Here is a 16755-nt window from a genome sequence, read left to right on the forward strand (position 1 = left end):
AAAAGTAGTATTTGGTCAAAAACAGGGAAGGTGTTCTAAACAGAGGAAATAGCAAGAACAAAGGCACCGAAGTGGTATTGTGTCTGGGGTGTTCAGACAAGAGTAAGAAACCTAGTATGAAATGGAGTGGGAGAATAGAAGGAAATGAGGCCAGAGAGGTAATGGGGGCTGATATAACAAGGCCTTGTAAGTCATTGTAAAAGCTGGTCTTTACCCAGAAAAGGTGGAAAACAAATAGGATGATGAGACTGCTCCTGTGGTGAGAATAGACTTTGGGGATAAGGGACAAGGGTGGAAGCAAGGAGACCAGACAGTTGGCTACTGCATTAATCCAGGTAAGAGATCGTGGTGGCTTATATATATAAAGGAAGGCAGGAAAGGAGGAAAAGAGGAACAACTGCCAAAAGTGATGGAACAGAAGAAACAGTAGGAAGACAGTAGACTTAAATGAACCAGATCAACAATTATATAAAACAGAATGTGCTAAACGCTCTGTTAAAAGGCAAGATGGATAACAAAAGTAATATCCAATGACAAGTTAGATCTTTTTACCCTGCAAATCTCAATTTCTTCAGTCTGAGCCATCACTGGCAAATCTTAAAGTTTAGATTTCTACAAGCAGTTTGTTCAAGGCTATTTCTATTATGGCTACCAGATTTCTTCGAGCCTCCACCCACTGCCTGATTCCAAAGCCAGGTGCAGACTTTTAGGTATTTGTTATAGCAGCACCACTTGGTACCACAATCTGTATTAGTTTAAAATTGTTGCCATAACAAGTTATCCCAAACTTAGTGGCTTAAAGCAACACAAATGTATTATCTCACTGTTTCTATAGGTCAGATCTCTGGGCACAGCTTGGTTCTTTGCTTTAGAGCTCAGGTGTTAGCAGGGCTGTGTTCTCTTCTGGAAGCTTTGTGGGTGAATCTGCTTCCCAGCTTATTCAGTTTGTTGGCCAAATTCAGTTCCATGTCGTTATGGGACCAAGGTCCCTGTTTCTTTTCTGGCTGTTGCCCGTAGGTTGTTTTCAGCTTCTAGAGGCTGCCCTTCTCCCCTGCTCATGGTTCCCATCCATCTTCAAAGACAGCCGTGGCAGATCAGGTCCTTTTTTATGCCTTGTATCTCTCTGAACTCTCTTCTGCTGTATCTCTGACTTTTCTGCCATCTGCTGCTGTTAAGGGTTCATTTGATTACTTTGGGCTCACTGGAATAATCCAGGGTAATTCCTCATTTTAAGACCAGCTGATAAATAACCTTAATTCTATCTGCAAAGTCCTTTCACAGCAATACCTGGATTAGAGTTTGATTGAATTACCAATTAGTCAAACCAGGGGACAGAAACTTTGGGGCCATGTCTTTAGATTTCTGTCTGTGACATATATTATGGTGAAAAATCTAGGATGTCGATGTCACCTCTGTCTCAGTTACTTTACATAATACTTGAGGTGAAATGTTCTAGGGGAATTAGTTCAAGTTTTAGCAGTCTTAATTTGATCAGACAAATAGGTAGATGACAGTGCTTTGTTATGTGGCTATTTGCTACAGTAGCGACTATTTAGTTGAGTCAGTAAGTGGTCCTAGAGACATTGAAAATGCAAAAATATGTAATGTTAAATAATGTATTTTATACTTTAAAGGATCTCTTAGTTGTCTGAAAGGCATGCGTTATAATTCTTATTGCTGTCAAGTGGAAGAGCACAGGATTAAAATTAATTAAACCTCCTTTTGTTAATTTATTTTTTCCTAATACTGTAACTTCTATGAGTTTCTTGTACTTTTTGAAAACATGTATGAAAATAGGAGAACCATGATAAATACACCTGTCATAAATTGGCCACTGGAAACCACTGCTGCTTCTACTTTGAGTTTAAGGTATTTATGTATAGAAAGTCTTAATGGGGCATAAGTGAAAAAGAATACTTTTGAAAAAAATGTGATGGGCGTGATGACCTATTATGCATGGCCAGTAGTAAACAAGAAACCGAAAAAAGGAATTGAGAAAATTGAGGGAGAAAATTTACACTTTTCCCTTAGAGCTGTTTTTTTAGCCATAATTTTCATATTAAATGAATGAGAAGTTCTTGTATAATTTATAAATTTTAACTGTCTGAGATTGGAAACTTTTATAAAGAGAGATCATGGGATCTAATGGCATGAGTGGTATTTTATGCTTAGGTCTTTTTATCTGATAAAGAGATTTTGGTTAGTTTTAAATTCTATAACTCATGTTAAGAATCTCTTATAGTCTTATTTCTGGGGCAGGAGAACCTTGGTCACATGACAGAGTGGGAAATCTGGATTAAAGAGTTTCAGAACTTTTCAACCATGGTATATTATTGGCTCTGGTAAAGAATATTGAAAGTTTGCCCTATCTATCCCCATCCTCACCTTCAATTTTCTTCTGTTACTATTTAAATATTCCTTTACTTTTTCATTCTTTAATTTAAAAAAAAATTTTGAGACATTCTTTCATTTATCTATCAGCTCTCTTCTCCAGTGGTATAGCCACTGATAGCCACTGAATTAGAATCCTTAACAACATGTTAGCATGTTGTTAAAAGATTAAGTGTGGTATTTGGACTATAGCAGTTTTTGGCTACTTTTGTTGATGACAGGAACTCAGAATTCTGATAGTGTTCCCAGAACAGTAGATAAAGGACTAATTTATCTGTGAGTGACCTTTCCCTGACACTTCTTTATCTGATCTGGGTTAGCTGTTCCTCGTATGTGCTCCTGTAAAACTCTCTGCTAGGCTCTTATCTTTCTCTATTACTTGATTATGATCTTCAGGACAGAAATTTCTTCTATATATCTTTGTTGTTTACCACATCACAGAGCTGGGTACAAAGGGACCTCAGTAAATGTAGGTTGACTGAATAGATTGGTGTATGTAAGTTGTAGTGGGTTAAATGGTGCACTCCTGCAATGATATGTTCACATCCTAACTCCTGGAACCTTGATTATTGCTTTATGTGGCTAAAGGATAGAATTAAGTTAAGGATCTTGAGAGGGGTAGCTCTCAAGGAGAGTTTAGACTAGAGTTAAGGAGAGAGGCAGAGTGGAAGGTAATCCTGGTAACTACCTGGGTGGGCCCTAAATCCAATTACAAGTATTGTTAGAGGCAGAGAGAAATTTGACACAGACAGAAGGGACATACAAAGGAGAAGGTGAGAGACTGTAAACAGAGTGTTGGCTACTTTTCCTCTCTTGGATTGGCCTGCTCCCAAATCTCGGGAGTGTACTGTATTTTTACTTTACTTCCTTTTTACTTTACTCATCAAATTTTATTTATATAAAAATAAACATAAATGTTGTAGTCATAAGCCAATGAACACCAAAACTTACCAGCAGTCACCAGAAGCTACAAGGGGCAGGCAATAATTAGTGCCTTCAACAGGCGTTTGACTCTGCTGAAAACTTGATCTTGGACTTCTAGCCTCAATAAATTCTATTTTAAGCCACTCAGTTTGTGGTCATTTGTTACAGCAGACAGAGGAAACTAATACACATATATTGTGTGTTTTTGTTTTTGTTTTTTAACTTTTTTATTGAGTTATAGTCATTTTACAATGTTGTGTCAATTTCCAGTGTAGAGCACAATTTTTTAGTTATAGATGAACACACATATATTCATTGTTGCATTTTTTTCGCTGTGAGCTACCACAACGTCTTGTATGTATTTCCCTGTGCTATACAGTATACTCTTGTTTATTTACATCTCCCTCACATTATCTGAATATAATTAAAATATATCAAACTTTATTCCTTTGTCAGTGTTTATATTATTATGATTATATAAACATTGTTTAGTGCTGCACTAAGTATATTATAATTCTTCCTGTAAAATTTTTATTTTTCTTTAGTTAATAACTGTCTATTTTCTGTCTGTTTAATTTTCTATGTGTCATCTGCTCCTTTTCTTTTAAGCAAATACTATGCTGCTATGATACATATCTATCTTTTTTAAAATGCTCAAACATAGTGTCAAACACATTTTTGTTTTTGTTTTAAAATGAGAACTTCTCTCTTAGTTTCTCTTTTGGCTGTTCCCTATATCACCTTTATGCACAGCTATCATCCTAGGATTTACCTTAGTAAATTTCTAGAGTTGAGCTATTTTTCCTAGTTAGCTTGTTTTCTTCTTAGTTTATTCCCTAATTTTAGTGAAGAACATATTTGAGTAATTTTCTAGGAAAGCTTGCTTGGGAATTGAAATTGAGGACTTTATGTTTAAAATGCTTTTTGTCTGCCTTGAAGTGGATTGCTAGTTTTGCTGGTTATAGAACTTTAGGCTGGAATTTTGGAGGCATCATTCTTTTGTCTTGTAGCTTCTAGTGTTCTGCAGAAGTCAGTTGCAGTAATGATTCCTGAGTTGTGGTATGTGGCCTGGTTTCAAAAAATTTAAGATCTTTCTATGGTTAGTGTTTTCAATTTCACAGATGTACTTTGATGTGGGACTTTTTCATTTGTTTTGCTGGGAAATTGGTGGATCCTTTAAATCAAGACATCCTGAGTTCTGGGAAACTTCCCTGTATTTGATAATAGCTTTCCAATGTTTCCTCTGTTCCTCTTTCTGGGATTCCTTCTGTTTGTGAGAACTGCAGAGACTTCTAAATTTCTACTTTTTCTCCATTAAGATTACCTTTTATATCTATATTCTGCTTTCTGAAAGATGTTTCACAATCTCAGTTTCCAACTCATCTAATTTTTTGTTTTGTCATTTTAATTTCCAGTAACTTTTTTTGTTGTTGTTCTGTGAATGTACTTAAACATGTAGCATTATTGTTTCATGGGTAAAATAACTTATCAGTAAGATTAATATTGGTCTTTTAATCCTGCTCATCTTGTCTGTTTCCTTCTAGTTCTTGTTTTTTTCTTTTTTTCCACCTCTTCTTCCTTTCTTGGTGGAGGCATATTTATTGAATGAGGCACCAAAAAGCTACTTGAAATCTGTTTGTGTGTGTTTTGTGTGTGTGTTAACTATGGTAGGAGTGGGGAAATTGGTGGAGAAAGGCTGTTTTTTCTCTTTTTGGGCTTCAGTGTAGGGGGGATTGGACAGTTAGGTAAATTTTTGTTGGGAAAATCTTTGATTTCAGCATATATAGGTCTTTTTTCTCTTAAATTTCCCAAGGAAGAATTATTTAATATTCTAAGGTGGTGTTCTGAATATAGAAAGGAAGAAGTCTTCTTTTCAATGTGCAGATTTTCACTTAGTGTCTTATAGTTGTTCTCCTGTGACTGGGACCCATTGAGATTCTTCTTCCTCAGAGACTAAAGCTTTGGTCTCTTGGGAGTGGAGTGGCCAAGTGACAATCATCTGGTTGTATAAGGTGAAGAAAGGCTTGCCATCTAATCCCTTATTACACACGTTAAAACTAGTTTTCCTTGATTTCAACCAGGAGCCTCTTTCACATCTTTCAAAGCTTTTGTCGTCTTCAAAACTTAAGACTTTCTAGAAAGACTGTCATTAGGTTGTCTGACAAGGATTAGAGATGAATATACATGTTCAGTTTGCCGTATTATTTTGGACGTTGTTATATGCACTGTTCAGTATTATTCTGGTACAATGAGTTTGTCAAACTGAAAAGTGAGGAAACAGTCCCTATAAGATTGCCCCCCCCCCTTCTGATGCCAACTGCAAGTTTTGGGGGGTACCCAGGGCAACCCTCACTTCAGACCTGCTGTCTGCAAATTCAGGTGTTGCCAAACTCACTGTAAGGTTTGATAATTCACTAGAAAGACTTAGGACCCACTGAAAGTGCTATACTAATGTTATAATTTTATTATAGCAAAAAGATACAAATTAGAACCATCTAAAGAAAGATTGTAGGAGGAAGTCTGAAGGGGGTCTAAACAAGAACTTCTGTAACTTGTTACCTTCTGGGCATTGATACATGGCACAACACAGAGTCTTGCCAAGTGGGGAAGCTCGCTGGAACTTCCATGCCCTGAGTTTTCACTGGAGCTTCATTACATAAAAACGATTGATTGACTCATTGATTGAGTGACCAAACTCAGTCTCCAACCCTTCTTCTGCCCAGAGGTGGGATAATATCATTGACTCAAAGCTACAACCTTTTCATTATGTGGTTGGCTCATGGTTTGGTTTTTGTGGCATGACATGCCCTCACCATGAGCACCTTGTTAGCATAACTATCAGATGTTTTTGAGGTTGAGGGGCTTGCTATGAATAGCAAAAACACTCCCTTCCCTGGGGAAATTCCTAGAGTTTAGAGGTTGTCTTCCAGAAACCTGACAAAGGCGAGGCATCTCTTTGGGCTGAGGCCAAATTCTTTATTATACATTGTGCTACGTTGTTTCATGGTAAGAAGGTAACAACACTGCCAGGAACCTCTTTTTTTTCCCCCTCCAAGTTTCATATTGCCATGTATCTGTTTTAAATTTCCCACTCTTTATGTCTTTTATTTTCATTTAGGTTTGTGGTCTGTTTTGAAATAATTGAATCTGGTCTTTAATTGAAGACATTTTCATAAAGAGTACTAAGTTATTTTGCCCTCCACTTCAGTCTGATCTTAAGAAGACTGTTGGAATAGTGATTTACCAAGGGAAATTCATTACGGTTCAATTTGATATGGTTTGGTAGACATACTTTATTTTCATCTTATAAAGTATTGCATGTAAGTACCAGAAGTCTGATTGAAAGGAAGTAAAATCAGTGGAGCAATGAAACATTAACAAGGTGGGGGGCAATTATGCTAAAGTTATGTAAATAGTTTTAGATTACAAGTAATTATGTTTTTCAGAGTAGTTGACAGGGCAAAAATTAGATTGCTTATTTGTTTGAGACTTAATTTTGATTTGCTTTATTTTTAAAGGTCATAATGGTTGTCTCATTTTGAGCCTTGATTTAATTTCTTGCTTGAAGGTTATCACATGATGTAGCAAAACTAAATTGTACCTTTCTAATGGTAATACAGGACATAATAATTTTGAATTGGCTTCAGATTTTATTCTCAAATAACTTTTACAATCTTTTCTGTGTTAAAGGCATGTCTTTGTAGTAAGAACTAAATTTATTGGAATATCTTTTGCATGCTTTTCTTTATTTCCTAGAGAGTTGATAAGTTAGTTGTTTAGCAGAGAATTGTCAAAGTGGGGTGTTTCATTTTAAATCAGCCTTACTTTATAAATGTTTTGTGCCTATTAAATGCATCTATGATGATGAGGAAGAAGAATAATTGCTAGGAAAAAGAAATTGCTAAATGTGTTATAGCATGTATGCAGCTTGACATTCTTTTCAGTTATTTACTTTATATTGTCTCTTTTAAGCATGAACTCAGTTTTAAAATTAGATAAATCTATAAGGCTGAGCCATCTAATATACTAGGATTCCATTTCCTTCTTGTATATCTTTTTGTTTTCTCTAGAGTTAATAATCTTACGTATCTTCATTTGCTTGATTACTATTATAAAAATAATTGAATATTCATTTCTCAAGTTTCTGTCTGCTAAATTGTTTTTAGACTGGTTACTAGACAGCTGAACATAAATAGTCAGTTTTGAGCATCATTTTTTTTTTTTCCAGTAGAGTCTAGGATAGTGTTCTGTGTTAAATAGATTTTTTAGTAAGCCTAATAGATTTTTGGTGATCTGAAATGTATTGTTTTCTTAAGGAAAGGCTACATTAGTGGGTTAAATTAGATTAATTCCGGTTTCTAAATTTGAGTCCAGACGAAGTAAAGGATTCAAATTGTATGGCATAAGGAGTTAAGAATTTTGAAATCCTTAGATGATCATAGGTTTCCTTTTTAGCTAAAATCACATTATTGCATTATAGTTTTTACTTGATTGATGCCTTTAACTTTTAATTCTGTTGAGGGTGTAGTTTTGGTTTTGTACTGTTTGGAGGCAAGAGAATGGACATCATTCCTGGAGGTCTTTTGTTTTAGACTTGACTCTCAATATATTTGTGCTGTTGATGCAAAAGAATAATTATACCAAGTGCATCACTTATAGAATTGAAGTTATGTATTATTAAAACAGTTAACTTCTGTGAGTTCTTTTCTATCTAATATTCCATTTGATTCTTGGAGTAACAGATAAGTCTTCTGTTATAGGTTAATTTATGGATATAATAAAGAGAAACATTTATTTATTACAGGTTTATGGAGATTTAGTTGATATTGTGGAGTTTAAATTATACGGTGTGTTGATTGGATACACTTACTTTAACAAAATGACAGTAGTATTAGCGTTAGCTGACGCTTTCATCATGTTACTTAATTACCATTTCTCTTTTGTGGTGAGAACCACAAGCTACACTATTAGTGGCTTTTAAGTATATCATACAGTATTGTTACTGATAATCACCATGCTGTACTTTAGATCCCCAGAACTTATTTATCTATGACTGGAAGTTTGTACCCTTTGACTAACAACTCCCCAAACCCCTCATCCTCTAGCCCTTGGTAACTACAACTCTGCTCTCTTTCTGTGAGTTCTTCTTTTTTACATTTCACATATAAGTGAGGTGATTTATATCTGTCTTTCTCTGTCTGACTTCTTTCACTTGACATCATGAACATCATGCCCTCAAGGTCCATCCATATTGTCACAAATGGCAGGATGTCCTTCTTCATGACTGAATAATATTCCATTGAATGTATGTACCACATCTTCTTTATCCATTCATCCTTTGGACCCTTAGATTGTGTCCATATTTTGGCTGTTGTATATAATGCTGCAGTGAACATGGGAGTGCACATATCTCTTTGAGACCCTGTTTTCATTTTCTTTGGATATATGCTCAGATGTGGGTTTGCTGGATTATATGGTAGCTCTATTTTTTAATTTTTTTGAGGAACCTCTGTACTGTTTCCCATAGTGTGTGTACCACCTTATATTCCCACCAACAGTGTACAAGGATTCCTTTTTCTTCAAATCCTTACCAACACTTATCTCTTGTCTTTTTGATAATAGCCATTCTAAAAAGTATGAGGTAATATCTCACTGTGGTTTTGATTTGCATTTTCCTGATGATTGGTGATGTTGAACACCTTTTTTTGTACCTGTTGGCCATATATATGTCTTCTTTGAAAAAATGTCTATTCAGTTCCTCTGCCTATTTTTTGATTTTTTGAATTTTTTGCTATTTGTATGAATTTCTTATATATTTTGGATATTAACCCCATCTGATATGTATATACATACATATTCCTCATCACCCACCTCTGCTTTATTATTTTTTTTTCCTATGGGATTTTCTGTTTTCTAATATACTAGGTGTTTACTTGTCTCTTTTCCAGTAGAAGTTAAGCTCTATTAGAGATTTTCCCCCCTTTGATCTAACTTGATCACTACTGTATTTAATACCTGGAATGATGCTTGATGCATATTTAAGTGCTGAAAAAATATTTCTTATATGAGTGAATCATTATTACTACTCCAAAGATGAAAGGAAAATAGTTTCTGCTTCTCAGAAATGTGTGGTCTCAATAAGAGAGAGCCTCTGAGACAAAATGAACACATAAAGTATTTAGCTTGGCTTGTTGGACATGAAGTACTCATTAATTGGTAGTTGTTTTTGAAGGATAAGAAAAGAAAGAACAGAATCAGACAGTTCAGATAGAAATGACCTGAATAAAAAGAAAAATGCATTCACATCTTAGGGACTAGGGTGGATACTGTTTAGGGGCATATTGGAAAAATAAGGTTGGGACTATATTGTGGAGGCTAAGGCATTTGGAGTTTTGTGTGTGATGAGGAGTTATTATTTTTAAAGCAGAGGTGCCATGATGAAAGCAGTAGGTTTGGAGGATGAGTCCTTGAGGTTAACTGGAGGTCCTTCTGGTGCAGGCTTAACTGGAAATTACTAAAGCATTTAGCAAATTTATAATAAATTATAAAACATTTGAAAAATCATAAGTTATGATCAAATTTTGATGACTTCCTCACAGATTGGTAGGATATAATTACCATTTGATTATAGTATGTATTTTGAATTATTTATGCAGTTGCCAACTTTTAATATACTTTTTCATTTAAAAACTAAGGCTTTGATTTAAAATAAACCTAGATGTTTATATCAGTTAACTAACTTACTAAATATACTAATATAGGGCAAAGTATGTTTAGTCCAGCAAATATTGGTCAACCACGAAAGACAACGTTATCTCCTGCCCAGATGGATCCTTTTTATACTCAAGGAGATTCTCTGACATCTGAAGATCACCTTGATGACACTTGGGTGACTGTGTTCGGGTAAGGTTTCTGGATCATTTACCTTAAAAAAATTTTTATAACAAATATTATCAAACATATAAACATTTTTAAAAATTGTACAACAAGCACCCATATACCCACCTAGATTCTACAGTTGCTAACAGTTTGCTACATTTGTTGTGTCTACTGTTCCTTTTTTGTTGTTGTTGTTAGGTTTCAGAGTAAGTTACAGACATCAGTACACATCACCTCGACGTTTCAGCATGTATATTTTTAAGTAATGTTCAATTTTTGTAAGATTTTCCCATCATTTATCTGTCTCTTATCAGATTATTTATCTTCATATTCGCTGGTTATTGGAAGAGGGTTGCCCCCTTTAGAATTAGGAAGCCCCCTTCTCTCTTATTAGTGTCTGTGTCTGTGTTCATATTGGGCTTAAGCAGTTTTGAACTAACAAATTGAATTTAATTTGTGTAACACATACATACTATGTCACAGGGTTGGTACTTTCTAGTTAGAGAATATTGAATATTAATAGAAATTGTGCATGACAGTCCTAGATGCATTTTGAATAGATTTTTAGATCTAAAAAAATTACTTTAAAACATCTTAGAGGCCATATTGCATTGTTTACAGATGAGGAAACTGAAGTATAGACCAATTAAGAGATTTACTCAGAGGCTTACATCTAGTTATTAGTAAAGCTTCAGCAAAAACCTAGGTCTTTTATTTTCAGGCTATTATTTATACTGTCTACATAATGTTGGTTTCTGAAAGTGTGACATCATACTGATACTGGACCTTACTATATTTAGTTTTAGGGTAAAAAATAGAAACGGTACTAGTTCCTTGAAGGAAGAACCATGCATAGTAAATATTAGTGGACTTTATATATTCAATATGCTTAAATTTTTAAAATTCAAAAGAATATAGTAAAATTTTTCCTTCCCACTTTTTTCCCTAGCTACAGTTTTTCTGCTTTGTAAGGCAATAATTGCCACCTGTTTTTTGTGTGACCTTCCAGAGAGATTATGTATTACTGATTCTGTTTAGGTAAAAAGCAGGGTCGCTGCTTTCCCTTGTTCTCCAGGAAGCCCATGCTAAGCCCTGTATTCATAGCAGTTAGGCTGGCTGCTGCTGCTTTTTCCCCCTTGTTTTGTATTTAAATTTTTGCATTCTCTAATGAAGTAAGTGGCTGTATGTGTTTGAACATGCATGTCTCTCAAGTCTGTTTTCAGGTTCAGTAGTAGTGCTGTCACTTTTAAGATTTCTCAGTAATTGAATAAATTACTTGAAGTACTTCTGCTAATCCTTCATTTTAAAGACATCCACTTTGCTAGCTATTTATTTTCTGTTGGTTTTATGTTTTAGTAACCCTGTATATGAGTTTAGTTGCAAGAATGGAAGCATTTTCTTCTAAGGGATAAAATATTTTGGTCATTTATAGGCAAGTACATCTAAAATACATTATGTATGTTCTTTCTTTGATAATTTAACTTTTTCTTGCTGACACAGGGTTGTCATGAAGTATCATTTATTGTTTTAGGGTGATTCTTTGACAGGATATTGGAATATTTCTACTCAAAGTGGTCCTAGACTCTTAGAATTAAGTTTTATTGATCAGAATTATGTTTTATTTCTCAAGTACCTCCCTCACTTGCAACCATTATTTCTCCCTTTCAGTTTTTTTAGTTCTGCTTTGTAGCTATCCTGACTCATTTGTTGTTTTACTTTGGGTTTTCTTTCAATATTCAATGTAAGAAATCTTATGTCCATACTTATATAACATAAAATAAATTTCCAGTCCTAAATGCAATGTGTATTTTAGTTACAGATTTTAATGTGTCGAGTTTCTCATTTATTTTTTTGACTCACATTTGTTTTCTTTAGGGTTCTAATCCAAGCTCCAGATAACTGAAGTTACTAGTTAAGGAAACTCCAGATTTTCAGGTTGAAAATAGGTTATTGTAATATCCAAACCCTACAGAATTTATAAAGAAGAAAGTAAAAATCATTTAGAATTTTCTCATACAGAGGTGTGGCTATTAAAATTTTGGTAACCATCTTTTGAATTGTTCATTTACCATTGATACTGGTTCTGACTATTTTTGTGTCATGACTACATTTCTGAATTTCAGGTAGTGCTCATTACATATTGGTATTACTATGTAATTTAAAATTCTTTCCCTTTTAATAACAATAGTAGTATATCTAAGTATTTCTCTCCCCCCGCCACACGTCAAATAAGTTATGCACAGAACTGCAACTTCATAGTTCTTTTCTACGGGTTATGATAATGGCAGTGAGAATGGGATTTTAGAGTTGGAATCTGGGGATGGAGGAAAATGGCTGAGTCAAAACTTACTTTAACATATTTGCTTTTGAGTGATGGGCAGATGAATAGATTTAGCTAATATAGGGGAAAACAGGATGAACAAGGGTCTCTTATTAATATTCTAGACAACTGGGGGCAGTTTATCTTGAAACACTTTTAAGTATGACAATTTATATTTCTATTTATTATGAAAGTTGACTGGACAACTTTTTTTTTTTCCCCAAGGTTTCCTCAAGCATCTGCTTCTTATATATTATTACAGTTTGCACAATATGGGAATATCTTAAAACATGTGGTAAGGCTTAATTCTTTTCAGTTCAAGATTTAGGCTGGAAAGATAAGCTGTGAATTGAGGGAAAACTTTGCTGCTGAATGCTGTTTGTTTTTTCCAAATTTAAAAACTTTTTAAAGTTTTCCTAGAATGTATCTGTCTGGAAGGTTGGAAGTTGAGTAGTATTTGATTAAAAGGGATAAAGAGAGGAGATAAGCAAGAGAATGAGAGTTTCCGGCTTTCCCCCCTTTTAAAAATAGTTCACAGTTGTAAAAGATTATGTCGGGTATTATATTACTGTTTTCCAATTTGAGCTTGTTTTATTGGGGATAAAGAAAAAGGGAAACATTTCTGACCAAAGAGTTCTTGAGGCTTTGTTAGCTTATAGAGAGCTTTAAAAAAAAAAAAAAAACTATCTTAACCTTGCACAAGTTATAAATAACAAACCTTTTTTCTGTTACTAGAGATTGATTTAACTGACACAAAATCAGATTAATGAATACAGTTTTAAAAAACTTCGCAGCAAGTGTTGTTAGACCTTTTTGTAAGAAACAGTTATCTTTTGAGAATTACTTTACTTTCAGAGAATATTTGCTACATATTCTTTATATAAGAGACTTGAGAACTAGTTGGAGATTAGTGAAATTGTTTAATAGGATTTTTGTTGAATTCTAGTATGCAGCTTTTTACAGAGCATCAAATAAAAAGTAGAAGCAGATTTATCTTTCGTATGTTTCTGTTTTATAATAGAACTCATTAAGTTTAAATTTTTATGTGCTTTATATTTTATTTTAAGAGAAAACTTCATTTTTTGCAGATGTCCAACACAGGAAATTGGATGCATATTCGTTATCAATCTAAACTGCAGGCCCGGAAAGCCTTAAGCAAAGATGGGAGAATTTTTGGAGAGTCCATCATGATTGGTGTAAAACCATGTATAGATAAAGTAAGTTATTGCTCATGTTAGGAAAATAGCTTACTCTATACAAAGAGCACAGATCTCAGTACTAACATTGGTGTTATGTCACTTTGCTTCACTGTGCCTCTCTTGTTTCTTACAAGATGTGATGGATGATATTATAGTATTCTTTTGTGGTGAGCCAAAGATACTTAGTCACAAGACTTTAGAATTTAGAGGTAACACATGCCAGCCCTTTCATTATACTGATACAGAGGTCAAGAGGACTCAGGTAGTTTATCCAGAGTTGTGAAACATGAGGCCTACATTCTAGGTCTTTTAACTTTCAACCCATTCCGTTTTTCACGCAAAGCAACATCAAATTCTTTAAAGAGTTTAAAGGAGTTCTGCTATTTCAGAATGAAGTATTTCATATGAATGTTAACTGAGGATTAACTTTTAAAAGGCTGAAGCTTTTTATTAATCATTTCTATTTTTAAAATACTTAAAAATTGATATGTATTTATATACTTATGAAATAATTCTGAGCACAATTTAAACTTTTCTCTGTGACTTGTAAAATCATCATCGTTCTTTAAGTAGATACATGTGAACTTCTACTACCTACCAGGTACTGTTCTTGGCGATTATAGATACACATTAGTACACGAAGCAGACCTGGGTCCTATTATCCTAATCTAGGATGGCTGAGTAGTTGTGTAATTATTATATTGTGCTGTAATAGATGTTTGCAGAGGCTAGAGGAAAATTTGGGGTTACCGGATACTAAATAGTACTGGACTTTGATCCCCAAACCCCCTCAGTTTCCCCAAGAATTCTTTTTTTCTTTCTTGCTGATTTTCCGTAATGTTTACTTTTGAGAGCCTATGTGGAGGATATTTGAGAAAACTGAAGTGGGATTTCAGGCTGGGCATTAGATCTAAGCATTAGCTCTACTAGCTAATATGCATGTATTGTTATCAAGCCTAAAATTATTTGAAAGGTTAATTAAATAAAATATGCTTCTTTTAATAAAGTTTTCTTTGTAAGTAGGATGTAATAGTGGGTAATACATATTATGTTAATAAACAGAGTTCTTCGTTTTTATTTCTCCAGAGTGTTATGGAAAACAGTGACAGGTGTGCTTTATCATCTCCATCTGTAGCCTTTACACCACCAATCAAAACCTTAGGTACACCAACCCAACCTGGGAGTACTCCTAGGATTTCTACCATGAGACCTCTTGCTACAGCATACAAAGCTTCTACTAGTGACTATCAGGTATTTTAAGGATTGAGTAATGGGATATACTTAAAGGCTGCAATGCATAACGTGTTTAACTTTTTCATTGGATTGATTTGTATGCCATTGAATGTTTCCTACTGAAGTTGATTGCCTTGATGAAACCTATAAACTTTGCCTTTTAAAATTTCTTATTTTAAAAATTAGGATTTTGGCCAACTGGAAATTTGTCTTGAATTCTTAAAATTCTTTGCCATTTTTAAAAGCATTTTGGGAGTTTGCTGTTTTAGTTTTTTCTACATTATGTTTGCATACATGAAAAGTCTCTTGTGGACATCTCTGGCATGAGGCAATGTTAACATTCTGTTAGACTGATGACTAAATCTGGTGGTATCACAAATAAGGAACCTCAGGTTGGAACTGAAGAATGATAGAAGTATTATGACTCATTCAGTATGTTATTGTCCCCTATTTAATTAGCCAGGAGTTCTGAACTTACCTAGCTGCAGACATGGCTCCTGAGACAGCAAATAAAATACTTGTGCTTCAGTAGGGCAGTTTGACTTCCCCTGAAATTTGGAGATCATTCAAGAACTGCTTTTGTTTTTTAGATTTTTTTTTTAAACCAGTACTTTAATGTCCTCATCTCTTACAGTTTTTGCGTTGTTTGTTCAGTTTACTAATTTAAGCAGGTGTAATTTGCCTTGCCTAAGGAAAACAATTTTGCTATTTTTAAAAACATAAGGATGTTCTAATTAAATCTATGTTTTAATCTTTAAATATACAATTTCATGCTACAAATGCATTTTACTGTTCAGCTCTTTTAAATTAGCCATTAACTCTAGAATTGACTATGACCCTAAAGAAATCGTAACCTAACAATTATTTGTGTTTTTTAATAGGTTATTTCTGACAGACAGACGCCAAAAAAAGATGAAAGTCTCATATCCAAAGCAATGGAATACATGTTCGGCTGGTAGTAAAGTAAGAGCTAAGAACTCAACTACAAAGGAGAAGGCTGCTACTCTAAGAACCAGTTATCAGGTTACTGCTGGGTGTCCTTCGGTTAGTTATATAACCACTCTTGGCAGTGTCATATAGCTGTCTCATACTTCCTTTAGAAGCCTTTTTCTTTAAGGATACAGCAAATTTGTAGCTTGCACTTTAAAAGATATTTGAGATACATTTTAAAGAAACAAAAAAATCCCTGTAAATAAGATTTTGTGCTTTCTATGATAGTGCATGCGTAAGCACAAAAAACTCAGCATTGATTACTGTAAATTACATAGCTGAGTTTGTAGTGAAGCTTTGTCATCTTCGTGAGTTGGTGAGGTAAATTTCATGAAGGGTAACTGTACAGCTGCTTCTAACAAGGCACAAAGATGATAATTAACACTTTGAATTATGGTCTTTTAATTTAGATGATATTTAATATTTTAATTATCCTTGTTTATATATGTCCTGTCCTGGATTGTCATCTTTCAGCTTGTAAGACCAAAACAGTCTTTTTAAAAACCTACTAAAGTTTCTTGATAATAAACTTGTCAATTATATGTATTGAGTAGTTTTTGAAAGTGTGATTTATTAATTACTGCAAAAAGTTTGAAGCCTTCACTGAAACAGATAAAATGTCATGTACCTCCTCCCTGTAATCCAGCTTTAATAACTGTGTAACCATAACTATTTTGCTATACTTGTTTTTTCTCTCACCCTTTTGTTTAAAGCATATTTCAGATGTGATATTAACTTAAATACTTGAGGATATATCAGAAAAGAACATTTCCACATGTGAGTACAATGTAAGTATCACACCTAACAGAGTTAATAATA

General features: G+C 34.1%; 1 protein-coding gene across 1 annotated transcript in view; it reads left to right on the forward strand.

Annotated features, from left to right (window-relative positions):
- Positions 1–16482, forward strand: part of NUP35 (nucleoporin 35) — a 25561-nt gene extending 9079 nt beyond the window's left edge. The window contains exons 5-9 of the mRNA XM_006189141.2: positions 10077–10218; positions 12740–12809; positions 13603–13731; positions 14800–14964; positions 15828–16482. Coding sequence (XP_006189203.1) covers positions 10077–10218; positions 12740–12809; positions 13603–13731; positions 14800–14964; positions 15828–15905 — 584 coding nt within the window. The 3' untranslated portion in view covers positions 15906–16482. The remainder of the gene's footprint in view (positions 1–10076; positions 10219–12739; positions 12810–13602; positions 13732–14799; positions 14965–15827) is intronic.
- The last annotated feature ends 273 nt before the right edge of the window (positions 16483–16755 follow it).

The sequence above is a fragment of the Camelus ferus genome, chromosome 5 (genome assembly GCF_009834535.1).
Source record: "Camelus ferus isolate YT-003-E chromosome 5, BCGSAC_Cfer_1.0, whole genome shotgun sequence".
Taxonomy (NCBI): domain Eukaryota; kingdom Metazoa; phylum Chordata; class Mammalia; order Artiodactyla; family Camelidae; genus Camelus; species Camelus ferus.